General features: G+C 42.3%; 1 protein-coding gene across 2 annotated transcripts; it reads right to left on the minus strand.

Annotated features, from left to right (window-relative positions):
* Positions 1-2,480: 2,480 nt before the first annotated feature.
* FRRS1L (ferric chelate reductase 1 like) lies at positions 2,481-27,783 on the minus strand. 2 transcript variants are annotated; one of them, XM_004286885.4, is made up of 5 exons: positions 27,383-27,783; positions 16,260-16,344; positions 14,043-14,181; positions 10,802-11,048; positions 2,481-8,855 (listed from the first exon to the last, which is right to left on the minus strand). In XM_004286885.4, the coding sequence occupies exons 1-5, from the start codon at positions 27,618-27,620 to the stop codon at positions 8,683-8,685; spliced, it is 882 nt and encodes a 293-aa protein (XP_004286933.2). In that variant the 5' UTR covers positions 27,621-27,783; the 3' UTR covers positions 2,481-8,682. The 2 variants fall into 2 exon arrangements, with proteins under 2 accessions (XP_004286933.2, XP_033283362.1); XM_033427471.2 differs by having other exon boundaries at positions 2,481-8,237; positions 27,383-27,679.
* Between the last annotated feature and the right edge of the window lie 158 nt (positions 27,784-27,941).

Consider the following 27,941-nt stretch of genomic DNA (forward strand, 5'->3'; position numbering starts at 1 on the left):
TCCTACATGCCGCGGAGCGGCTGGGCCCATGAGCCATGGCTGCTGAGCCTGCGCGTCGGGAGCCTGTGCTCCGCAACCGGAAAGGCCACAACAGTGAGAGGCCCGCGTACCGCAAAAAAAAAAAAAAAAAAAAGTCTGCAGCCAAAATAGCTCCCCCTTTCTCTTCTAGGGTGGGAGGAAGTTTGGTAGGGGGGACTGGCATCTGCAAGCTGATTTTGTAATTAACACTTATTACCAAAAGCCAGAACTGCCTGTCCAAAAAGTGGCTGGCCGTAAATGTCCTTTCCCGGTAGCTCCTCATCTTCATAGACGTGATTCGTCTGGAACGCTTTATCTGGAGCTGTTGAAGTGTGACAGTTAGGGATCAGGATTTGGGATTCCCAGCCCACCCCTTCCTTGGCTCTACTCCCAACAACACACTCCAACTAAAGCTGAGGCTATGCAGCGTATAAACAACCAGCCTTCTGCTGCAAGTCAGAGCAAGACTGAGAACCAGGAGATGGTGGATGCATTTCACATTAGCCAGACGAATCACTCTCTATGTATAACTAAACTCTCTTCATTTGAGAATCAAGTCCTGATGGGTTTGAACCCTAAGCATTACTTGTTTGTACACTCTTGGTACCACACTGATGTCACTGCAGCCTCTAGCTGGTCCCTGTGTCTGCCCTCTTGCTGCGCTCTCTACAGCGCAGCCAGCGTGATCTTTCCAAAATACAGTCTGATCCTTTCAAAGCCTCCTCACTTTGTGGGAAGGTTCCAAACTCTTTGCTATGACCTCCAAGGTCCTCTGTGATGGGGCCACGCTCACCCTACCTCACTCTTCCCACTCTCTGCCTCATCCTTTATCCTCCAGCAGCTGGGTGGCCCCCAAAGATCTCCAGGTCCTAATCCCTAGAACCTGTGAAGGAGGTTACCTTACTTGTACTTTGCAGATAGGATGAAGTTAAGGATTTTGATGTGGGGAGATTATCCTGGGTTATATGGATGGGGGCTAAATGCAATCCCAAGTATCTATATCAGAGGGAGGGAGGGAGATTAGACTACAGAAGAGGAGAGCAATCTGACCTCTCTGACCACAGAGGCAGACACTGGAGCCATGAGACCACGGGCCAAGAAATAGCCACAGCTACCAGAAGGTGGAAAAGCCAAGGAAGGATTCTCTCCCCAGGAGTTCCCAGAAGAAACCGGCCCTGCCCACACCATGATTGTAGCTCCATGTGATTCAGTTCAGACCTCTGGCCTCCAGAACTGCAAGGGAATACATTTCTGTTGTTTTAAGCCACTAAATTTACGGTAATTTGTTACAGCAGCAATAGGAAACTAATACAAACCCTGTCAAATGACAGCGGTTCCCGAACACATCCTGCTGGCCTTTCTTCTGGGGTTGCTCTCCCCTTTCTTGGAGATGCTTCTCCACATCCTGCTTTGCTCCTATTCCTTCTTTAAGATTCAGCCTCAGTACTACCACCTGCTTTCACCTGGTTGCCCCAGGCTGGGTGAGGATCCCTACTCCAGGTTTGCACCACACCTGAGCATTTCTTTACACTGCAGTCACCAAAAAGTATTATCATGATATTTAGGTATCTGACTCCCCAAGTAGGCTATGAGCCTCTTAGGGGCAGAAAGCAAGAGCTGTTCTTCCTAGAGTCCTCCATGAGTAGCTTCTAGCATAAGGACTGGTACATAAGAGTCCTCGATAAGTATTCATTGAATGAATGAATGAACGAACAAGTGGTTAAAGCTTCTTGACCTCCTGGATGCAAGTAACTTTCATGTCCACTTTACTTCATCAGTCTCTTCTTACAGCTCATACCCTGGCCCTTGCACCTGGGGCTGAGCCCTAAGAAACTTCCAAGTCAAACATCAGCCAGGGTCAGGTCGGACAGCTGGGCTACCCACTGAGAATACTGCAAAATAAATACCACGGCAAACACCTAGGATACCAAAAAACAACAAAATACTTGTTTGGGGGGTGGGGTGAGGATTAGAGCCTATAATGCAGAATGTGGTAATAACTAACTCTTTCTTAACATGACACTCCTTGAATTTCTCAACCTAGTCCCAGTTTCTCAACCAGTTCAGCTACTGCATTCCACAATTTCCATACCACCTTGATGATTCATAAGCCTTTACAACTAAACCAACTGTTCTTAACATATAATATGATTTAGTTAACCAGTAAGGCCTATAATTGAAATTCTTAGAGCTAGTTATGCACTATTAGCCAATTAATACACTTTACATGGGATTATAGGTCTCCATTTACTATTTGATAAAGGTACTGAGCTGAAGCTATAAATAAAGATTCCTTTTGCAAATTGTTTCTCTGCAGGGATTTTTACCTGACTACTGCAACATGATTTTCTTCTTTGTCAGAATGACAGGCTGTCATCTTCTCCAAGGTTTACAACTTCAGGGAGACTGTACTGATGAAAGGGTGTAAAACAAACAAACAGAAAACCAAAGATGCACCAGAGTAAATCAATAAAGAATTATAAACTTTAATTACATCAACAGGAAGAATTTCAAACCATGTTGAGAATTTATATTTTAAAATTTAAATCTAGTTAATATATTCTAACTCTAACATAGCCCTCTAAAGATAGAAGTATTTGTGACGGCAGATGGGCAGAACAATCATTTAGGTAGCATCTAGGAATACTGCTACGATTACTTTACATAAATAGAAATCCATGTCTTTATTAGTAAGGTACCACACATCGTAGAGTAAAAATCCACGTAGGACAGGCTTATAAATATACATAAATCTCAAAATCAATCACAATTGAACATTAAGTACACAATTATTATAAAACAAATATAACCCACCAATGTCCATCTAAAGGCATAGTTCTTACAAAATAGTATTTTACAGACAGTTGCAAAAAAGTATATTAATACTCCTGGAGCCAGACTGTTCCAGCATATGAGCGCATCTGGGGGAATAAGGCATGTGGAGAAGGTGCATTTACTCTTCCAGGTGGTCAGGACATTCTGTGTGATGAAATGGTAACGGCTTTAGTGATCTGGGGGAATGGCACAACCGCCACGCACCCCGTAACCCTAGAGAATCCATGGCTCTCCAGAAGAATAGAACAGAACAGCTATTTGCCTAATAGCCAATATCCAGGGGAAAATGGAAAACATTAGTTGAATATCAGCATACTTTAAGTGAAAAACCCCAAAGCGCTTGATGGTTCACTTAAATTTTTAGTCACATTTAAAATCACGTTAATAGCCACTATTTTCATGAAAAGGAATTTATATTTATCTATTAAATATGAAAACAACCAAGTACAACTTGAAACTAAATAACTGATTAATTGAACAAGAAATCTAATTAAATATAAAACATGGATAAACCCGGTTGCATCTACATGCCATTGACTCAGTTCACACTAGGCTTAGTTTCTTAACTAACAGTATAGAAAAGTCAAACTCAACAATGATACTTTATTTTATATGTTCTTAACAAGTCATAGAATGTTGAATGGAGGAGGCAAGGTTTAATAATGGATCCAGGAACCCTTTCTGCAAACGAAATTTCTATAAACTCAAGGGTAGTTTGGCCTGTAATACATACAATGTTTTATCTCTTGGTTTTTAAAGTATTCACAAGATCAGAAACAGAAACAATCCTGACAAAGACTTTCAAATGGCCATGGTATGTGTATATAATAGGCATTTATGTATAAACACATACAGACCTCATCATGTATGTACAAATATATATACAAACACTCTGAGAATAATCAAACTGTTCACTAAACATAACCAATTCTATTTAGAAAACAATACAGTTATATACAGCAAAGTATTTACATCTCAGCATTTGACCTATTGTGGTGGTTCTCAAACATGTTTCCATTATGATACACAAGGTGATGCCATAGTCACATGAGTAAAACACTCCCATCCCGGGGATGTAACAGATTTAGATAATACTTAAAAACTGTCTAGAGGAAAATAAACTAGTCTGAACATTGTACAGTTGACCCTTGAACAACATAAGTTTGAACTGTGCAGGTCCACTTATACATGGATTTTTTTCAATAGTAAATACTACAGTGCTACATGTAGTAAGGTTGGTTGCATCGTTGGACCATGTGACCATGGATAGGAGGAACCGCGGACATGGGAACCCCATATTATGGAGGGCTTACTATAAATTATAGGTGGATTTTCCACTGCCTAGAGGGTCAGTGCCCCTAACCCCATGCAATGTTTAAGGATCAACTGTAATCCACACCATGAAGAGCAACTGCACAGTGAAAGTCATTCACGATTGGCACAGCTTAGATAAAATAAAACTTACCCAGCTCTGACTTTACTGACACCTCTTTCACATCCACTCTGGAAAACATATTAGAATGCAAATTCTAATGGGATTGCATTATCAAGATAACAATCCATCAACTATAATTTAGTTTACAATCCATCAACTATAATTTAGTTTACAAACAAATTACTAATGTCGATATTTTTACAATTAACCAGTAATACATTATAATACATTACTCGCAGTGTCCTATACAACTGATCATGACACCTGGGTGTGCCTCTTAGCTGAGAGCAAGGGTAGGAAAACTACAGTCCACAGGCCAAACCCAACCTGCTGCCTGTTTCTGTATGGTCTGCAAGCTAAGAATGGTTTTTACATTTAAAAAGTTTTTTTTAATCTAAAGAAGAGTATTTGTGACATGTAAAAGTTATATAAAATTCAAATTTGTGTCAAGTTTTATTGGAACACAGGCATGCTCATTGGTTTACGTATTGTCTGCAACAGAGTTGAACAGCTAAGAGACTGCAAAGTCTAAAATATTTATCATCCGGACCTTTACAGAAAAACTTTGCTGACCCATAGGCTAGAACTAAGAATAATATACAACCTCAGTGGTAATACCCCTTAAGCACAAAATCCTGAATATAGACTGTAAACTTAATTACAGAAACAGTAGTAAAAAATATGTGGGATGGAAATCCATCCCTGAGTTGTCCAAACCTTCTGATTTCCTTGATGACAAAAGCCAACTTAAGATAATTAAATATGGCTCTTGCATTTTGTCTGAAATCATGTTTGCAAATTCACCTTTGAGACTACAGTGGAGCAAGAAAAGGGCATTGGACTCCAAGTTAGAAGACCTGGGTTTTAGGTAGTCACTTTAAAAAATTAACTAAGACAAATACATTCTAGTCTTGTCCAATCTGTGTATTATTTTTTAAAACTACTAAACACACTAAAATGACTGGTAAAATAAACAATCAAAATGTTTTTAAGAAGAGAAAAAGCCAATAGAAAGTAAAATGTACCCCTTTCCCCAAATATAACTATAAAAAGTCCTTCTATTCATTGTAAGTTGCTAAAGGGGAAAAAAAAGCACCTGGCTAATTTGAGTGTGGATAGTGGGTTCCACTTAATAAAAGTTTTAATGAATGTGCATGATGGAAATCACATCACCTCCCTAGGTCTCAGCTGCCCCTCTTTAAAATAAGTGCATTGGATAAAATGGCGTCTAAAGTCCTTGCCAACACTGGTAATTTATGCCAAATGCCTAGCCGCAGTTTCTTCATCTGTAAAATTGGACTAATCATAGAATCTACTTCCTATGGTTGTTGTGAGGATTAAACGAGTTAATCCTTGTAAAGTGCTAAGAAAAGCACTAAATACACTTAGCAGACATTATTATTCTACTTAGGCATTTACAAAAACACACTGGTTGGGTTTCTCCCCTGTAACAAGTACTATGTTAGAAAATGGAATACAGAGATAAAATAGAAGTTGATTCTCCTACATTACGTAAGAACGAATAAAATTGGAGTCTACAGAGTTTTAACTTCAATATGTCTATAAATTGATGATTCTCTGGGATGATGGTTAAATGCTGTTCTGCATCCCTGGTCTGTTGAATTCCCATTTCCGAACAATGATTATTGTTAAAAATGTCAACTCTGTTTTACAGGGCAAAACAGCATTGTTACGAAAGATCTTTCGATTTATGTTTCAAGGGACAAAAGTTCAGCGTTTGCTAAAGGAGTGATCACAGGTCGAAAAATATAAAAATGTTGACCAGTCTAGCAATGTATATGGAATACAAGCTTTCTGGACCAAACTTGCCATGGGAGTAGAGTTTCATTTATTTATTCATTCAACAAATGTTTGTATGCAGTCGTGTCTGTTATAAGGATGAGTAACAGGAAATGGTCCCTGCATTACGGAGTTAGCAGGGAGGACGAGCCAGCAATTACAGGAAAGTGAGATGAGTAAAATAATGGGGAAGCCGAGTGTGCTCTGGGAGCATTTGGCAGGGACCTGAACCTATTGATACTTAGTCCAGGGGACTGGAGGAAGAAATACTTACTCTGTGACCTGACAGGTGCATAGGAGTTCAGCAAGCCCAGGAAGTGGAGAATGTTTGGGCACAGGGAATGTCACGAGAGGTGAGAAAGCAGGTCTGAAGAACTGAGAGCAAATCAGTCTTGCTGGGACAGAGCAAGGTGAGGAGTGGTGACAAAAGATGATTTTGGAGGTAAGCAAAGTGGTTTGCATTTCACACTAATGGATATGCAAAACTGGTAATCCAAGGAAAAACAATTCACGAAACAATTAGCTTGACTTGAAATGTAAGCAGAAGGAAAATCCCTTAATTTATTCCTTCCCTGCCTGCTACAGAGACTAGCTCAAGTCTCGATTTAGTTTTAACCTATTTATGGTGGAAATATTATACACATGAGAGGGTGAAATATAAAAATATTTGCTTTCTTATTTACAACGTGGGTGCCTGCATACTCAGTGTCCTCACTGCTACACAACCACTGTAGCTTAGAAGGTGATGCACAGGCCATCTTCAGCCAAGGCTGGAGGGCTTGGTTATGAGTCAGGTGGAGCCAGGGACTTGAACCCGATGACTTGAGTTTGAATCCATCACTCGCTTGATGTCATTTCACCTCTGCCCACCTGCAATGAGGATTGTTTCTCCTACATCCCTTGGATGCACGCAGTAAATGTCACGGAATCTGGATGTTTTCCTTATGTTTTTTGTTGTTGTTGTTGTTTTGTTTTTGCGTGGTACGCGGGCCTCTCACTGTTGTGGCCTCTCCCGTTGTGGAGCACAGGCTCCGGACGCGCAGGCTCAGCGGCCATGGCTCACGGGCCCAGCCGCTCCGTGGCATGTGGGATCTTCCCGGACCGGGGCACGAACCCGTGTCCCCTGCATCGGCAGGCGGACTCTCAACCACTGCGCCACCAGGGAAGCCCTGTTTTCCTTATTTTTGTTCAGTGCCAGAAGAATGTGAAAGCTTCTCCCAAAGGAGAGGCGGCCTTTCACTTCTGACATGGATTCCAAGGATGGCATTAGAAATCACAGTCTCCAGTGTTGTTAATCACAAAAACCACAAAGTTGAAGCCAACTTTAAAGCAATGGGGTGGGGAGTTGGGGGGGAGCCAGAAGACTCCATAACTCTACAGTGGAAATGTCTCAGCAGCATAATTATACGCAGAGACTCTTCCTCTAAATGGGCTGTTAACTCAGTCAGTTGGAATAAAGGAACATTTGGGTTCCTTTGAAAAAAGAAAATGCATTAAGTCAAGACATTATTATAAATTATGCTGACTGCCCATCCAATTTACGTCTGAACATTTGAATGGATACTCTAAGTAAATTCACTTGATGGGTCATTTCGCATTTGCTAATTTAAAAAAAAATGTCATCTTTAAAATGTTTCTACTCCAAATCTCCACAATCTCCAAAAATGTTAATTTATTATCAAAATGCCTTGAATATTCAAGATGATTTGTCTATTATAATACACATTTAATCATACTCAATATATGGTGACTGACAACAGAATTAGCTGTAACCACAAATGAACACCTTAATTTATTAAATACAGTGGTAGTAGAGTCCAAATTCTAACTTCTAAGAATGCCCATTTTTTTTTATCATTAATATAATTTTACATCTTCAGGAACACTCACAGTTCCATTTCTAACCTTTCCAAGCAGCAAAAAAAAATGTGTTCTTTTAGCTACTTACTAATCCAGAAGACACTTCAAATAAATATGAACCATTTTCATATCACTATTATCTCCATCATTCTCCTCATTAGCTGTGTAAGTATCCAAATGCCTTCATGCTTTATGAAAATTTGAAAGTTCTTCTGCCTAAAAGGCTGGCTGTGAACTTGGGCCATCCAGTGAAGTTCTCCTTAGTATTACTCCAAGTAACTCTCTTGAGCTGTAGTTGGAAGAGTAAAGGTTGTTTAGAGACATGGTTTCTATGCCTAGCTTTCTCTACCTTGCTATGTGTTATCTTACCAAGTAGCCAAGGCTACATGGCACGAGAGTCATAAAAAGGGAACCTTCCTGGGTCTCAAATCCCATTCAGTACGATGGCAATAATAATGTTCATCAAGCCAACTGAGAGACGTTGGGAAGCTCAAATAAGAAAACATATTTGAAAGTGAGTGCTTAGAAAAGTTTTAAGTACTTTCCCAAAGTATGGGGTCATTATTAAACAATCCTCTTCGCTTAGAAAAGAAACTTGCTCTTTCTTCCAGAAAGCTGAATCATATAAGTCTTTTTTTTTACATAATAGAAGCTAAAATTATACTGCATATTTTTTAAAAATATACTAAAGACTTTCTAATAATGCATTGAATCTGTTGGCTTTGCAGCTGTGGTTAAGGGGTTCCCATCAATAAGTAGAAGGTCAAGGCAACAATGAGAAGCAGACAGAATGGAGAGGAGAAGGTCTGATAGGCAGCTGATGGCATAAAAATGTCCTCATACTTGTAAATACTGACAACACGCTCTGAAGTCGGTGGTGAGTCTATATCGTGTCGGGTGATGGAGCCTTTAAAGAGGAAAGAAATAAAAAGGAAGGGGCAATAGAAAAAAGGTACAGATTTAAAATGATACATGCAAACCACAGAAAAACTAAACTTCAAAGAACAAGAGCTACTATTGTTTTTTCCAAATATATTTTTTATGTATGGCTCATTAACCACTCCTGACCACATGGACTCCCTTGCAGATGGAAGTCTATGGGATATCAAGTGGTAGCCTGCCCAGGCCAGACCAGAGAGGGTGTGGTGTGCTGTGTGTCTGTATGTCTGCATGTCTGTCTGGCAGAGTGGTGTGGAATGGTACAGAAAGTAAGAGGATTAAGATACCAAACAAGCCTTTGGATGGGAAACATTTTTTGACCTGTATGCAAAGGCTGCTTAATAAGCTGAAATTGATAGGAAGGGCCTGACCTTTGGATTAACCCATATGAAATTTAGGAGACTAAGGCATATGAATTTAGAGCAGAGACCTTGGAAATAGGGCTCAGAGCGAGGGTTTTTTAAGGTACTATTTGCTAGAGAAGCTGTGTCCAACTGGACATGTCAAGCCCCTGCTGCAGTGTCCGTGCTGCCTCCTGTTAACACAAACCAAACTCCTCCGGCTGGCAAGAGTTTTTCTCTCAACTGGTCCCATTCACCTCTCCTCCCTAACCTCAATCATTGGTCACCTACGTGAATTCCCAGGCTTAACTATGTACCTCCAATTCATACCTTTCTTGAGGGAAAGGCTAGATACAGCTACCAAGAGGCAGAACCAAACTCAAGCCCAGAGTTTTAGATTCCAAATCCCATCATTTAAAATGAGTTCATTTCTCCAGCCTAAGACATAGTTTATTTCCCAGGGCACTGAAAGTACTCAAAGGTATAACTGTAGGTCCACTGTCGGTAACCTGGGAAATAAGCAAATGGAAAAGGTGTCACAAATCTGGAGGCATCCATATGTTTTCCCAACTAGAAACAGGCAAAAAAAAAGGGTATAAAATCTCCAATCGATCAATGGGAACAATTTGAAGAGGAAAAAAAGATCAGATTAGGCAACGGATAGTTGATGAGAAAGATGTAATTCCCAGAATGAGTTCTCATACAGGGACTGAGAACAGCTCCCTTCCATCCTTGGTCAGGCCATCAGGCTGATGAACCAGGAGGAACGCTGTAGACACAGTGTAACTTGATTTTAGCAGCCTCTCAAAGGCTTCATGATATGCTTGGGTCACTGTTGGGGAAATGCTGAAGAGCCTTGCCGCCCAGAGTGAGGTCATCAGTGGACCAACTTGTTAGAAATGCAGAATCTCAGGCCCCACACTAGACCTACTGAAAACTGCATTTTAACAATATAGCCAGGCAATCCCCATACACATTAAAATTTGAGGAGTAATGGGCTAAACAATAGGATAATTTGGTAGATTTATGACCACCAGAATAGTCATAAAGTGAGTGTCAAATCTCTAGAGAAGTCGCCAGAGGCCCTTTCCTGTTCAGTATTTTTCTATTTAGAGCATAGGAGTTAAGAGTACTCACTGATTTTGAAGTCAGACAGATCTAGGTTTGAATTTCAGTTCTTCCATTAATTAGCTATATAGCCTTGAGCAAGTTCCTTAATCTCTCTAAAATGAGGGTAATTCCTACAATTCTGGAGGACGTGGTGAGGAGTAAATGAGACCATTGTGAGAATTAGAGTCCACATATCATATACAGCAGACATATGATCTGTTTCATTAAGCACAGAGCTCATCATATACTATCTTGTATATCTTGCTCTAACTATGCATGTGTATAACTTGTCCATTTCTGTGTTCATGTGTATAAGTCCATTATAACATTCTGAAGGCAGAACATTCATATCGCCTTTCTCTCTTATGTTAGGCAAGTGCTTATCACTCTCTCGCCCAGTAAATAAGGACTACAAGCACAGCAGTGTCTGGTGTTTAATTCAGATACCAAAATGTAAGCTTACCCTGAATGGCTGGACCCCAAGCAAACAGATAATACCAACTTAAATGCAGATCAACAATTGTTTCATCTCTGGGAACATTCACAGGCCGTTTAAATCTGCAGGTGACCCGATTATTCTCAAAAACTCCTTCCTCATCTCTGGCAGGATTTCTCTGAATCTCCTTTGCCCACTGGCCTACGTTATAGAAGTGCTGTACGCGCACCCTGCCGTTGTCGTCGTGGACACAGGCCATGACATCATCACCACCCTAACATGAAAGATGATGGAGAAAAAAGTCAAAAGGTGTGTCTTTGGCAAACTTTTCCGCTAGAAAGAAATTTCACTCCGAAATATACGATCCATTAACTCTGTAATTGGAAGCCCCACCCCCAAAAATTGTTCTAAAAGCCATTAAAAATCTTTAACCAGGGACTTCCCTGGCGGTCCAGTGGTTAAGACTTTGCCTTCCAGTGCAGGGGGTGCGGGTTCGATCCCTGGTCAGGGAGCTGAGATCCCACATGCCTTGCGGCCAAAAAACCAAAACATAAAACAGAAGCACTACTGTAACAAATTCAATAAAGACTTTAAAAATGATCCACATCAAAAAAATCTTTAAAAAAAAATCTTTAACCAAGTGACCAGAGTTTGTATCACCATAGCTGACATCGAGTGCCTCCTAATGAGCCATTTAGAGAAGAATACATCACCAGCTCTCCAGCAGTCCCGCCGAAAACACAGACACTAACCTAATCATAAGCCAGCAATCAGACAAACCTGAATGGAAGGTCATTCTACCAAAACACTGGCCTGTAATCTTCAAAAGGGTCAATGTCGTGAAAGACCAAAAAGAAAAGAAAAAAGAAAAGATAAGAAACTATTTCAAAATAAGTAAGACTAAAGATACATGACAGCTCATGGTGTTCCTAGACAGACTCCTGAGTCATAAAATAAAAATTTCTGTAAAGGGCAGTATTGGGACAAAGGGCAAATTTGAAAATGGACAAGTATATTTGATAATACTATTGTATCTAGGCTAAACTTCCTGAATTTAATAAACTATATAATGAAAAAGAATGTCTTTGATCTTAGGAGATACCCACTTAAATATTTAGGGTTAAAGGGTCATGATATCTTCAATTTAACCTCCAAAGTTTCCAGAAAATAATAAAAATAGTAAGTAGTAGCAGCAGTCAGAGTTGTTGTAGTAGCAGCAGCAGTAAAGAGACATAAAGCATATGTGGCAAATGTTATTGTTTGAGAAAAAGTGATAGTGGTGACAGTTCCACACCATGAATGTAACTGATGCCACTGAATTGAACACTTTAAAATGGTAAATTTTAGGTTATGTACGTTTTGCCACAATTAAAAAAGTTACCATTTGGTGAATCTAGGTGAAACATATATACAGGAGTTTATGATCCTATCCTTGCAGCTTGTCTGTAGGTTTAACATTTTCGTAAAAAACAAACCAAAAACGTTATAGGTGTTCATCAGTTATAACAAATGTACCCTCCTGTGAGGGATGCTGATAATGGTGGAGGCTCTGCGTGTGTGTGTTGGGGGGGTATATGGAAATCTTCTGTACCCTCTATTCAATTTTGCTGTGAACCTAAAACTGCTCTAAAAAATAAAATCTAACGAAGAAAACAGTAATGCATCATTTCAAAAAAAGTTAAAGGTTATTAAAAAAGGGTTCCATTTTGCTTTTCCTGTGCATCAGGTTTGGAAAACTTTTCAATCTGTGCTTCTTGGAGTAATAGGAGAAGAAAAGAGAGACCTATATTTTATTTTTTTTGAGACCTATACTTTAAAGGCTTCTAGATAGCAAAATGTCAAACATAAAATCTGAACGCTCCTCACTCGACCTCCCTCCTCTGAGCCCCCTAATCTTAACAGCTGCATCATGAGTGCAAATGCATTCCAGGACAAGAAATGGTCAATTGCACTGCAAGCCAGCTTCTGGGATGACACACACACCTGCTGTTTCTCCTATTGACCCTAAAGTAGGAGACAAGTGATATAAATTAGTGTCCATGCCGTCTTACCAGGTGGACCCACTGTCTTACAGCCTGGACTGAGAAGTGCATTCTTCTAGTGACTCTCCAAGAACGAACTCACTGGAGCTCTGATTGCTTAGCCTGATCCCCCAGTCTCTTCTTACCGCCCACATACAACCTATGTCCAATCCACCAGCAAAGACTGTCAGCGCTACCTTCAAAACATATCTGAAATCTGAGCCCTTCCCACCACGCCTGCTGCCATAACCCTGGTCTGAGCTGCCCTCCTCTCATTGGAAGAACCTCAAAACAGACCATGTGAAGAGAAGAAGCAGCAGCACACGCAAAGGTTCAAAGGCCTAAGAAAGTCTGGCTACTTGGGAAGCACCTTGGCACAGTGAATGGCAAATGATGACGCCCCAGAGGAAAGAGAATGCAGCAGAGGCACAGACAGAAGCAGAGGTGAGGGATGGTCAGCTACCTGGGTTCCTGCCTGTTCCCGTTCACAGTCCTTTCTGAGGACCAGATGTGTTCCTGCCCATGCACACTGTGGAAGACTGAATCGTTGGACAGAATTCTTCACTCCCCCGCTGTTATATTAGGTACATACACCTTCACAAGGCTTCTTGCTAGAGGGAGTGTATTTCCCTGCCCCTTCATTCTGGGCTTGGCTGTGTGAATTACTTCAGGCAATGCAATATTATCAGCAGATGTGATGTGAACACAGGTTTGAAATAAGCTTGGATGGCTCTTGTGCTTCTGCCTCTGCCATGAGAAAAACACGCCTGGGTAGCTACTGGTTCCAGAATGATTAGAGAATACCTGAATCCGGGCCATGGCCTGGAGCCAAGCCCAGCTGAGTCCCAGCCAATCCACACACATGTGAGCAAGAAAGAAATGCTTCCTGTTATCAGCCGTGTAGTTTTGGGGGCTCTCTTGCAGCAGTACTGTGGAAATAACTAATGAACACAGGTACCACGAGACACCTTGTATTCTCATAACCAACCCTTCCATCTCCGTTTAAGCTAGCTTGAAATTTTTTTTAACTTGTAATCAGAGAGCTGTAACTATTATAATTGTTATAAGGATTTGATCAATTTACTTGCTTTACTTTGAAAAAGAAAATTAAATGCCAGAAATCGGCTTCTCCCATTTAAAAGTGGCGTCATAACCTAGGGAAACACAACCGTGCTCATTCTCTAAAGTCTAAAGTAGCACAGCAAACTAAAGAGAAAAATTAGCTTCTATCATGCTTTGTGTCTTACCATTTTCTTGTCTGAAGAGAATCCAACTGCTACCCAACCATCTGTGTCTGCACTCAGCTCAAATTCCACATCAGCCCCTATCATCCGGTAGCTAAGGAAGTAGTCACAGGTCTCTGCATTACAGCCCGGTTTGCCATATCTATAGGATATATCAAAACAGATATTACTGCTTCCTCAGCCACTTACTCAAAATACATCAACAGAACATCTGTGTGTCAGGCAGGACGCTAAGCAATATTAATAAATAAATTAGATCTTTGCTACCTGGGATCTCAAAACCCCAGTTTCACTCAGGAGAGACCATGGAGACGGAATGCTCCTCTTTATCTACCTGCAAACTGAGGTCCAGAGATGGGAAGGAACTTACCGAGTGAATCAAGCTGGAACAGGACTGAACCTGGGCCTCCAGGCCTAGCCAGGGTTCTCTACGTGTTATTAGAATTTCTCAAATATTAATTATTACTGAATTATTTCTGCATCCCTTTTAGAGAAAAAAAATTCTCTGAGTTAATAATTTAAATAATTTAAATTACCAGTTCTTTTCACTTACAAATTTTCAATTAAACTACAAAATTAAACTAACAAAAATGGGCAAATTAAATATAGATTAAACTACAAAACAAGGAACTTTTAAATTCACAGCATTCACGTGACAAATGAGGTCATTTCACTGAAAGCGACTTTCTGCTTACCTGCATGTAGTGTGTCTGAGTGGACTCTGCAGGGTCTTTATTTTGAGCATGTTCTTACTACTAGACATGACTCCACTCCCCTCCACTTTTATCTGTCTGAATTGCTCCACAACACTTATACATACAAGGCACCAAACAAATGCCTCATCTGGTATTCACTGGGCGCGAATGCATCATTTCTTCATAAAATTTGCTTTTGCTCTATCGGGCTACTTGGTGCTAATACAATTCAGACACTAAAGTATAGAGCACTGTAAGGTGGTGATCCAGATAACCAGATTATGCGTTTGTTAATCTGTTTAAGGAGCACCACTGAAATGAAAACATGAATTTAAATTTTCTTCCAGAGGACTTGCGGATCCTTTAAGGATCAGCAAGCCCTAGTTTCAGGAACACTGCTTTACACCATTTTCAGAAACGACAGAAAATTGTAGCAACGGGTGGGATAATCTAAGCTCAGATGGAAGGTATCTAAAAGTACAGGATGCAAGGCTGCCAAGTATTGACGGAGGAGGGAGACAAGGAACATGCAGCTCTGCTGGCAGATACCCTGAGAAGCTGGCAGGAGGTGTAAGCTCAAGACCACAGGAACTGGGCTGAAAAACCTGAAAAGGGTGAGGAAAGCTAAAAGAGGGGTGAATGGGCCAGAAAGGAAGTCTCCCTGAAGCCAGCAGGGCACTAAAATGCCTTCGTTTCTCAAAAATATCCCCTAATCACCAGAAGTATTTTTTGCTGGCTATCTTCCCCAATAATCGTATCACTGGATTTTTAAAAATTCCTTAGAAATACACTTGTAATCAAAGAAAACTCAAAAACCCCATGTTCAATTGTTTCTCCTTGAGCACTGAACCAAAAAAAAAAAAAAAAACCAAAACATTCAGTGCAGTGGCCATCAAAATCTTTACTCAAGGACAATTTGTTTTAGGAAATAAAGGATTCAAAGAAAAGGAGGCTTTCCCAACAAAGCACAGCTGTCTAGACGGGAGGCCCACTGTCTACACTACTGTTTTCTAGCTCCAGCCCATCACGTCTTGACAGCATACTACGAATAATCAGGCAGGAACTCACTAGATCTGAGACAACTAGCTAGACACAATAATCAATGCGTAATGACTAGTTAGTATCATACAGCTACCCATAAGTCATGACTATTGATTTGAAAAGGAACTGGGTCTCAGGCACATCTATTATTGCCTGTCCCATCCACACCCCTGCTGAATAAGCAGAGACATCTGTGTTATGTGATTCTTTTTCCTACAGCCAACTGGTTAGACACCTGAGCCAATGGCGTACAGTCATAAATGAAGACCTAGAGAAGAACGTTCTAGGGCCAACGGGCATGCTACAGCTCAAGGCTTGGAAGACTGAAACCTGGGGTGGCCATCAGAAACAAGCCGCATCTCTGCTGAAGTTATGAGGGGTACAGGTCCCTGGTTAGAGTGAACTGCATGCAATTTAAATACTACCTTGAGAAGTAAAATCAAAGTCTTGGCTTTAAAGTTATCCAACTCGCAGATCTACCAACCTAAAGCAGCCCTTAGTTTTTCCACAGTCATCCACTTTGATTTTGGCAAATGGATCCACAGGAGGAGCAGTAGGGAAAGGGTAACCTGGCCAGTGAGAATAAATAATGGTTAGAAAATCCAGGAACAACGTTTCCAATGAGAAATGCTTCTTTTTAGTAGGTTGACTATTCTCTAGCGCACGCGTCTAGAAATGGTGAAGGCCTCAGAAAAGAGCTTTGTTGAAGCCTAATCACCCTTCTCATGAGGGGCAGGTAGGGGCACACATCTTTGAACCCAGCCTTGCGTGTTAACTGAGAAAGGGCTTTTTCCTCATTTACAGGTAAGGAGCCTGAGGCACTGAAAGAGGACATAATATCATACCCACTGGCTCACCACTGTCCCCTGAGAGTGTGAAAATCACACTTTTATACAATACACATGTTCTAAGAGAAAAAATAAATGAAACATTTCTATATTTGATAGCAGAGGTTTTCCATTTATATCTATATGTTATAATGATTTTTCTGTTTCTCTGAACTTCCATTTTCAATTAAGCTGTATAGAACATTTTATCTCACTAATTCTTTAAACAAATCATTTCATGCATCTTTCTTAACATCATAATGCATTCAACCACACATCAAAGGAAAGCCTGCATTATGCTTCCAGTCTGTGACACAAATATTTTTCTTCTAGGCTGTCCACTCCCTGCACCATGTGTGATTCATCTTGTATTCTCTGCCCAGCACAGTGCTTGACACTGGACATTGAATGACTGTCAAATGAATAAATAAAATCACCCATAGATATTAGGCAGTGCGAATACACTTAAAAAATTATTGTATTAGTTTTTCTTTTCTCACTATTCTGAAGTCCTTTCTTTGTGATTTGTAATTTTTTTAAATGAGGTTTTGTTTGTTTCATTAAATTATACTTTAAAAAAAAGCCAACAGCAGATGCAAACTATTACATTTAGAATGGATAAATAAGAAGGTCCTAATGTATAGCACAGGAAACTATATTCAATATCCTGTGATAAACCACAATGGAAAAGAATCTAAAAAAAGAATGTCTATATGTGTATAACTGAGTCACTTTGCTGTACAGCAGAGATTAGCACGACATTGTAAATCAACTACACTTCAATAAAAAAAAAAGTCACCAGGCCACATTTTCCTGGTTCATATCTGTGCTCTATGGACAGTTCATCTCTACTACCCTGGATCTTGATCACATACTAAAGTATAGCCCTACCTTTTCACCATCTTTAAGTACTTGGGCCAGATGCATTACTTTTTCTATTTTCATGCTTATTTTATGCTAAGTCGTAAATCCACTTAAGTACTATAGACTGAGTCCCACCTTGAATGAGTTTTTTGTTTTTCTCTTACTATTTATGTAGTTCGATGCTACTATGTTAAGCATCATTCTATATGTTCTTCCTCTTATTTCTCACTACAATACTGTGGCTATTTTTTCTCAGAGTATTTATCCAGGAATGCAATGACTACTTATGTTTTTAAGGTTCTATAGGTGTCTGAAAAAGACAATCTCTTGTAATGTTGCTTCTGACACAGGTTCACCATTTCCTTCCATCATCCTTACTACTTCCTAGCATCTAGAATAATACATCAGCATATAGCAAATTTCCAGCTCAATAAATGCCAGTAATTATTACTATTGGATTATTATTACTATTAAATTTTTAAACTAACCATTGGGTAAGATCGTCTCTAGAAGAAGAATGGGTTTCTAAGCTCCAAATAAGAGCAAGTTCTGGAACAAAGCTCACTTATAAATGTATTGAACTAGCTTATTAATGTTGGTAAATGGCTTATTTCTCAGGGCTTTTCTAGCACTGATTTCCTATTTTATATGCTTCTAAATCTTGGAATGAGAACTTTTTTTGTCAAATGAATTTGGGCATCATTTAATAATATCACATTTTCTTCTCATTTTGTAAGATGTTTTGTTTTTTTAAGTATAAATTTATTTATTTATTTTTCACTGCACTCGGTCTTCATTGTTGCACGCAGGCTTTCTCTAGTTGTGGCGAGCGGGAGCTACTCTTCATTGCGGTGCGCGGGCTTCTCATTGCGATGGCTTCTCTTGTTGCAGAGCATGGGCTCTAGGCACACGGGCTCAGTAGTTGTGGCTCGCAGGCTCTAGAGCGCAAGCTCAGTAGCTGAGGCGCACGGGCTTAGTTGCTCCGTGGCATGTGGGATCTTCCCGGACCAGGGCTCGAACCCATGTCCCCTGCACTGGCAGGCGGATTCTTAACCACTGCGCCACCAGGGAAGTCCCTGTAAGATGTTTTGTAATAAAGAATTTGATTGGTTTTTGTCCCTGGTTCCTGGGAAGGAGACTCTAAATCCTTGGAATTTCCCAATGGGTCTTTCTTATTCCTGAGCCCCTTGGGTTCACACCTGAGTTTATGCTAAGAGATAAGATGACTCAGAATGGGGACTGGTCACTAGAAAGACGAACCACGTGATTAGAGGTTTGGGGCTTTGAGCTAGCCCTGCCTCCAGGGAGGGGGTGAGGGGCTGGAGATTGAGTTCAATTCTGTAGCTAATGATTAAATCAACCATGCCTAGGTAATGAAACCCCAATAGAAACACTGGACACTGAAGCTCAGTGCAGCTTCCTGGTGGTGAACACACTGATATAACGGGAGGGTGACAAGTCATGATTCCATGGAGAGGAATCCTCTCCTTCCAGGACAGGACATGGAAACTGCATTCATGAGCCCCCCAGACTCTGTCCTGTGTGTGTCTTCATTGGCTGTTCCTGAGCTGTATCCTTGATACTAAAACTGTTATTGTGTGTACAGCCCATTCCTGAATCCTTTGAGACATTGTAGTGAATTACAGAACCCAAGGGGGGTTGTGAGTGGCCCCTGGATTGGTAGCCAGTTGGTCTGAAGTGAGGCTAGTCTTGTTGTGGACCATGCCCTTTAACCTGTGGGGTCATTAGTGCCAGAACTGAATTTCAAGACACCAACTGTGGGGTTGGTATCAGAATATAAGCAAAGCAATATTCTATTTTTTTTCCTGAAATTAAATGATCTACTATTTGGAATAAAATAAGTTTGGACCACGTGCCAATATTTAAGCTCCTGTATCTCAGCTACAACCCAGCCTCTACAGCCAGCTGTAGGATGGGCTAGTACTCTGCAAACCACATCTCTCCTTTGCCAGCTGGCTAGGTTCTGCCAAAAGAAAACATTAAAGGGAGGTTGGGAGGCAGGAGGAGGGAAGGACCATTTGTTCCTGTTTGATTGCTGTCCAATATGCAAGTCCTCAGCAACTCTACTTCATCCTTGCATTGGCAGTTGGTTTGAGTTTACAGCTTTTTTCTAGACTCCCAGGACTAGCCTCTTCAAAGGAACCAGCATCAGCTGGGCAGACAGCCCATTCTCAGAGGATGGGCTGCACCTCTGGGGTGGGGGTGGGAGTGGGAGGTCCCTTGTCTGAGCTCTTGGCTCTCACAACCTCAAGCGCTTCTCTCTGCTCTCTCAGCCCCAGGGCCGGCAGCCGCTTCCCAAAGTGACTTTCTCTGAGCTCCCTTTTTGCTTCTGCAGTCCCCTCAATACCTTTTCAGACAGCTCCCTGGGCTGATTATCCTGTTTTAAAAAGCTTAAAAAATTGGTTTCTGTCTTTCTGACTAAACCTTGATGGGTAGAGAGTAAGTGTATTAATCCTTGAATAGCAATACAATGTAAATGTTTGTGAAAAACCATATCTTATTAGCAGTTATCATCTTGAAGCCTAGAGAATAAAGATATTCAATTGGATCTGTTTTACATGCACTGTACAATTTTATTGGAAAATTATGTTTATTGTAGAATTTTAATTTTTAAATACCCTAGGTGCACAGAATTAACGATATTTCTTGATTTATGGAACACTCCGTTGTATGGATTACAACATTTTTTTATCCATTCAGGGGCTGACAGACATTTGGGTTGTTTCTACTTTGGGGCTATTATGAATAATGCTGCCATGAACATCTGTGTACAAGTCTTTGTGTGAACATATGTTTTCAGTTCTCTTGGAATAGAATTGCTGTGTCATATGTTAACTCTACGTTTAACTTCGTGAGGAACTATCAAATTATTTTCCAAAGTAGCCGCACTGTTTTACATTCTTACCAGCAATGTACTGTGGGGGGGTTGGGGGAAGGTCCTTTTTTTCTTTTTTTTTTTTATAGCCATCCTAGTGGGTGTTAAGTGGTATCTCATTATGATTTTGATTTACATTTTCTTAATGACTAATGATGCTGAGTATCTTTTCATGTGCTTATTGGCTATTTGTATATCTTCTTTGGAGAAATGTCTATTTAGAGCCTTTCTCCATGTTTTAATAGGGTAGGCTGTCTTTTTATTATTGAGTTGTAATGTATTAGCTTTTTTTTTTTTTTTTTTCCCCGGTACGCAGGCCTCTCACTGTCGTGGCCTCTCCCGCTGCAGAGCACAGGCTCCGGACGCGCAGGCCCAGCGGCCATGGCTCACGGGCCCAGCCGCTCCGCGGCATGTGGGATCTTCCCGGACCAGGGCACGAACCTGTGTCCTCTGCATCGGCAGGCAGACTCTCAACCGCTGCGCCACCAGGGAAGCCCTATATTAGCTTTTTACTCTCTGCTATGTCTAGGGTTATTTCTCCCTTTTCTCATTCCTAATATTATTTGTCTTCTCTCTTTTTCTCCTTATCAATCTTGCCAGAATCCTATTGTGAGAGTTAATTTTATGTGCCAACTTGGCTAGGCCAGGTGCCCAGATATGTGGTCAAACATTATTCTGGATGTTTCTGTGAGAGTGTTTTTGGATGAGATAAACATTTAACATTTTGTATCAGTGGACTCTGAGTAAAGCAGATTGCCCTCCATAATGTAGGTGGGCCTCAACCCCAGCTGGACAGAACAAAAAGACTGACCTTCCCCAGGCAAGAGTGAATTCTGTGGCAGGTGGCCTTCAGACTTGAACTATAACATCGGCTCTCTCCTGGGTCTCCAGCCTGCCAGCCCACCCTGCAGATTCTGGACTTGCCAACCTCCAAAACTGTGTGAGCCAACTCCTTAAAATAAACTTCTCTCTCTCTGTCTCTCATCTATATATACATACACATCCTATTGGTTGTGTCTCTCTGGATAACACTGACTAATACACGTATCTACTTCATTCATATTTTCAAAGAATCACTTCTGGCTTTTTCATCCTCTTTACTGACTATTTGGTTTCTATTTCATTAAATTCTGCTACTTCGTTATTTCTTTCCTCCTACTTTCCTCAGAGTTTTCCTTTCTCTAACTTCACAGTTCTTTGGCACTTCTCCTTTTCTTCTATCAACGTTTAAGCCCAACAATCAACTCCCTCCAGGGGTTTCTGCCTGGACATTCCACAAGCAAAACAAGTCCAGACGCCCAACACTGAGCTTCTCCACCTCCCAAATGCCCTTCCTCCTATGTTTTCTATCTTAGTGAAGAATCCCACCACCCACCCCCAGTCTCCCAACCCTGAAACCCCAGATTCCTCCACCTGGAACATTTCCTGCATCACCATTCCTTTCATTCCCACCCTGAAACATGAGCCTGCCTCTTGGCTATTGTACCACCTCCTATCTGATTCCCCCACTTCCCTTCTAATTCTTCCACCAGCGCCAGGTTTCTAAAACAGAAATCAGATCTTGTCACAACGCCATTTGAAGACCTTTACTGGCCTCTCCCCACCCTCTCCTATCTCTCCTACACTCACTCGTCTTCCTTAGTCCTGAGATGTATGCGTCAGACCCCCAGCCATGCCAGCTTCTGCTTTTCCCCTTAGCTTTATCCATGCTCCCACTTTTTTCTTCTATTGAAGTATAAGTTGATTTAGAATGTTGTTGCTCCCACCTTTTTATTACTGGTTTTTGGTGGTTTTGTTTGTTTGTTCCTTTCCCTCCACTTTCCGTTTTAGTGCTTTCTTTCTCTTTATCGAAAATTAAAATGTGGACGAAGACCAAATAATATTGGTTTGAGGCAAAAAAACCTTTCTATTCTCCTTCCCTTTCCTTCTTCTCACATGTGCCCTGTAAACCCCTCCAATTAACTGTTCTGTCGTGGAGGATGAAAGACATTTTTATCTCCCTTCAAGAGGCACTTATTGTCTTGGTTCATTTCTCCAGGTTCTCAACATGCCTCAGTTGTTTCCATTCTTGTCTAACACGCAGCCACTATCTGTTCCTCTTTTGCAATCCCTTGAGCCTATTTTGCCATACTCCACTAGGTGGATAATGGCTTCTCGTTTGCTATTTATTGCTTCTAATTAACTGCTTGGATCACAGCCCTCAGGTATTAATTTGGTACTCAATTCCTTGAAGTTTTAACCAGAAATTATCTGTTCAAATCTCTGAGAGCTACTGCATCAGCCTATTTCTCTTTCTGGACTGCCTGAATCATTTCTGCTTATCAGAACCATATAATGAAGCAAAAATGTCAAGGGACTTTGTAAAATGGAACATTCCACCCACGTGGAGCCCGTTTAGCAAAGCTTTCATCATGGCACTCCACCACTCAGGAACCTGCAGTTCCCAACTGACTACCCCATCAATTCCAAGCCCCTCTTTTCAAGTTTGCCCATAAAAATGCCCCATCCCGCCTGTTCCACTGCATTTCCTAGCACATGTGTTTAGAAGAGAGGTCCATGAGGGCCTTCTCTTCTAAACATGCTGGACACCTCACACCACCTTATCCATAAAGTCAATCAACAACAAACCCACCCGGTTCTCTGCTACTTTCTAGCTGTGTGACTTTAGCTACAATATTTAAACTTTCTGGGGGTCAGTTTCCTTAACTCCAAAGTGGGAATAGCAGTAGTATCTAAGTCAGTGTTGCTATAAAGATTAAAGTTAATATGGGTAAGGTACTTAGGACAGTGACTGGCACACAGTAGGCACTTAATAAAAGTCAGCTCCAGTTAGTGTTATTATTGGGTTAGATTCATGGATATGAACTAGATGTAGATTATTTACCTTTAAATTATTTACCTTTTCTGTGATTTGTTTTGGTTTTATTCTCCTGCCCCAAAACTATATATATGTATATATATATATATATATATATATATGCTGTTTCTACTTTGTCACTGAAAAAGGTGACACTATCTTTGTTCAAACCAACGTACTATAAATACTATAAATGAAATACTATAAATGAAAAAAGTACGTGTGCATGTGCCTCTGTGTGTGAGTGGGGGGGGGGGTCTTTTTATTCTCAGTACGTATATATGCACCACAAGGGGAAAAGCATCCCAAATGTTTATATGTATGGGGATGAGTTATGTATCCACATACAATACACAGTAGACGCAGGAAGAATATAGGCAGATGAAGGAACTCCTGCCCTTCCCCCCAAGCTCTGTTCTTCTCTCTACTGCCTTACTAGCTCTTTCCCAAGATGGGAAAAATTGTGGTCAGAACTCAATGGTCAGAAACTCATTGATTGACTGGGCCATGTTTTACAAGTGGTCAGACTACTATGCCTTAAAGATAAGCAACCTTGAATGGTGTTCCTTGTTTCCTTCCAAGGTAGGATATGGCCCAAGGGCAAGCCAGCTACCATCATCCAAGTGGCTGGCTGATGAGTCTCAGGGTTTGCTCCTCAGACCTGGTCTGTAAATCTTAGCAGCAAGGAAAAGGGAGCAGCAGGCTTCACTTAGGACTTAACCCTAAGCCAACACCCAACTCCATTTTTTCAGAGAAACCTCAGAATAGGAGGTTTGCCCATAATCATGTGGTGATCTGTTTTATATTTCTACTGTTGTTCTGAATATACAGATTCTGGCTTTGAGAACCTCAAGGGTAAGAGGGTATGAGTGATAGGAGTCAAGCACCAAGAACCTATCCAAACTGTTAACCACAGAGAGCACAAAGGGTCACAGCACGGTTAGACAGTGTACTCTGGGAGAATATCTTGCCTAGTGGCAGGGAATGGGAGGAGGAAAGCAGAGAAGCCCTCTGAAAGAGGCAGCAACTGAGCTGGGATTGTAAGGCTGAGTAGTACAGGCTAAGACATTCGAAATGAGAATGTCTTAGCCCGAGAATTCTGAAAACTAGCATCATTAAACCAAAATATAATTTAAATTTAAAAAAATGAACATGTTAGGGGGTGATGAGAAACATCAAATCAGCCAGTGTTCAGTCTGTGGCCTGGGGGTCTTGGGCAACCTGGACACTGGAGAAATGGTCTCTGGACAAGGTGGGTAATGGTCACTGGGCTCAACCAGAGTTTCAGGGAATTCTCCATGCCCACCCCATTATTCTAATTCCCTTTTTCTGATTCCATACTACTGGGCTACTTTTTCATTAAAAATTCAGTTTGTCGGCAACTTTGAACCTGAGAAGGGGGTACCCTGCATAGAGAAAACAGCCCAGTCACTAGAAAAAGACAACCCCACTTGTACTGATAGAAAGATAGAATTGTTTAAAGGTACTATTTCTACCTCTTCATTTGCCACTTCCTCCAAAATCAACTGGTCTCCCTCCTTCCTTCTCCACTGAACTCATCCCAGGAAAATCCACCCATTACCTCTCATTTCCTGAATCCATCAACTATTTTAACTCTTCACTGGGCCTCCCCATGGCATGGGACACTCTTCCTGATGCCTTTTTCCTTCGTCTCCTGGGTGGGAAACCATTCTGGGACATTTCCTCGTTCTGCTTCTCCATCTCTGGCAGTACCCTTTTAAGGCAGTGTCATGGATTATTTCTAAGGATCTTGGGAAAGTCTCTACTCAGGACCCACAAGGCTAAAGCCTAGGCCTAGGGTAATCTAGTAGACGTGCTTCCCCTGGGAGGCTCACCCCACAAACATCCCCACTAGCACCCACCAGATGGTTGTAGGATCAGCCTTTGAAGATAAGTGAAAGGATCAGAGAGAAGGGTAGAATGGGCAGTGAAAGCTCAGAGTGAGGGAAAGGAAGGAGTGAGAGATGGTTGTAAATGAAAGTTGGGTCAGACAGAAAATTCCAGATAAAGGAGTTGAAGCTTCCTCCAGGGAGTAGGTTGGAACCATTGCAGATTTTTGAGGGTTAGAGCCAGGCTTCAGGTTGTATGTGCAGAATAGGTGAGAGTGCCAAGCAGACAAACTAGAGATTTGTACACATCACAGGCCCTGCTACCCCTGTAGGGTCACCTCACCTAAGTGCCCTCCCCCTTTTATCTCACCAAAGTCTCTCACACTTCCTGGTTCAACTCTATAAAGCTTTCCTTTGGGCTGCAGCCCACCTGATGTCCATGTTCATAAAAGTGCCTGGACTATACAACTAACTTCGTTCTCTCTATATATACAAACTGACATAGAATCTGACCTTGTTCTCCATTTGTTAGATGCATGTGCCCAATGAGAATATAATTTCTCATGTGCCACCTTTGAGTCACCTAGCAGTGTGCTAGGCTGACTATGAACAGAATAACTACGTATTACATGCTTTCAAAAAGAGATGGATTTTGTACTATTTATTCTTTCATAGAGTGACAGATTCTACTTCTGCTTGTTGTTCCCCTACTCTGCCCCTGCATTCTTTCCTTCTCCCTGACCACATGGCTACCCAGCTAGAACACTCTACTTTTCAGCCTCCCTTGCAGCTAGGTCATGTAATTAGGTTCTTGCCAAAGAAATGTGAACCGCAGTGATTTGTGCAACCAGCCTAAAAGGTAATTGTTTGTCCTGAACTTCCTCTCTTTCTCCTTTCCTTAAGCTTGAACAAAGACGTGCAAGCAACCTGACTTCCACACAGATGAGGACAAAGCCTTAGAGGGTGGGGGAACAACATCAGGGAAAGAACCTAGGTCCTTGAATGACCTTGTGGAACAGAGCTGGACCACCTGCCCAGACCAGCCAGACTCAAGTGAAAGAAAAATAAACTATCTTATTTAAGCCACTGTATGTTGGGGTCCCTGTTTCAGCAGTTAAGCATCTACCCAACTAATGTATTTCCCCAAATCCATTTCTCCATATAATACAGTAAGTCCAGCTTTTGAATTGGGCATATTACTTCCCAGATAAAGGCTACATTTCCCAGCGTCCTCTGCACCTATGTGTGACCATATGACTAGCTTGTGGCTAATGAAGTGTAAGTAGAATACGTGGGCCTTCTGAGCAATCTCCTTATAAAGTAGTCAGTGACCTTCGACTGCCTACTTCTAGATTTCTTTACGTGACAGAGGAACTTCTATCTTATTTAAGCTATTAATGTTTGTTTGTTGTAGGTAACTAAACCTAATCTTAAGTAACAGATACATCCAGCGTCATATCATCTGCTGGGACACACAACATTTCAAAGCCCAACTTGATTCTTGGATATTCCTCTTAGCAGAAGAAAAGGAAAATCACTTTCCAAATTGCAGAAGTAAGAAGCCAGTTTCCATTCCTTCTGAAGAAAATCAGCTTGGCTTTTGTGCTCACTGAAACACTGCCTCTACAGGGAGGTCATTGAGGGACAAACACCCTGTCTCTGGGCCCACCAGGCCCCAACAATGGTGGCTCACACTAGGGATGCATGACATGTGGGAAGACAGTAAAGAAGTGGGATGGAAGTGGGGAAAGAGATGTGACCCGGCTCTCATGGGCAGGGCAGTGAGCACGAACAGAACGCTGAGCTTGGGACACTAGCCACTGCAAATTTAGGTCCATACAGACAGGGAGGAACTAAGGCAACATCTCTCTTTAAATTGGGATTTCTGCTTCCCACCAGCTGCTCTTATCTCACACACCCTAGGCCAGATGGCAGTCTCCTCCCTTACCACCCTCTACCCCAATCCCTGACAGAGACAGAGAGTGGAGGCCAGATGCTGAAAACTGGGGGAGCCTAGACTCAGCCCCACCTGTCCGCAGCTTCGCAGGACTTGGCTGACCACCTGCCTCTCCCGGCCTCAGTCTCCCCACCTGTAAAGCCAGCAGCGGGTGGAAGGCGCTGACAGCTCTTGAGACCACTTGTCCTGGCGGATGGGTAGTGGGAGCCACGCGCTCCCCGTCCGGGCCTCGGCCGTGCCGGCGCTGCCTCCATTCGCATCCTAACCAATTGCCCGCCCCCGCCCCCGCTCCTGCCGCCTCCGGTCCCCGTCCCGGGTCTCCGCTCCCGCAGCCCCTCATCCTCCCGCAGCCTCACCCTCCTCGGACAGGTAGCGTAGGTCGTAGAACTCCCCCGCGAAGGTGCCGTAGGAGGAGTCGTGGCGCGGCACCGCCTCGTCGGAGCCCGAGTCTCCCCGCGCGCGGCCCCGGGGCCCCCGGCCCCCGGCGCCCGCGCCGTCGTCCGCGGGGCTGGCGGCACAGGCGACGGGCCCGGCCAGCAGCAGCAAGAGCAGCGGCGCCCAGGCCCTCGGGCACTGCCGGCGCGGCCGCGCCATCGCTATCCACCGATCCCGCAGCCAGGCCGCTCGGGCCGCAGCAGGGACGCCGCGGGCGCAGGGTCGGTACTGCGCGGCCGCCGCCGCCAGCACGCGTCCGCCCCCTCCCGCAGCCCGCGCAGCCGCGGAGCCGCCCGCACCCGCCGCCTCCCAGCCTCGGTCTGCGCATCCTCGCTTGCGCCAGAAGCCTCCCCTTCTTCCTAGCATCCTCTCCTCCTCGCCCGAACTCTCTTTCTCTGCCTCTGTTCTTTCTCCCATTTCTCCTCCCTCCCTCCACGAGTCTCTCACAGACACAGATTTGGCCCTTCTACCCTCTTGCTA

This window comes from Orcinus orca, chromosome 6, assembly GCF_937001465.1.
Source record: "Orcinus orca chromosome 6, mOrcOrc1.1, whole genome shotgun sequence".
Classification (NCBI taxonomy): Eukaryota; Metazoa; Chordata; class Mammalia; order Artiodactyla; family Delphinidae; genus Orcinus; species Orcinus orca.

Bases quoted from the DNA above. Each gene is read 5' to 3' on its own strand.
- FRRS1L (XM_004286885.4), bottom strand. From the start codon at position 27,620: ATGGCGCGGCCGCGCCGGCAGTGCCCGAGGGCCTGGGCGCCGCTGCTC. The intron at 11,049-14,042 runs GTAAGACACAAA...CTTTCATGTTAG, and splicing joins TCTCTTCAGACAAGAAAATG to GGTGGTGATGATGTCATGGC. The intron at 8,856-10,801 runs GTAAGCTTACAT...TCCTCTTTAAAG, and splicing joins TTGGGGTCCAGCCATTCAGG to GCTCCATCACCCGACACGAT.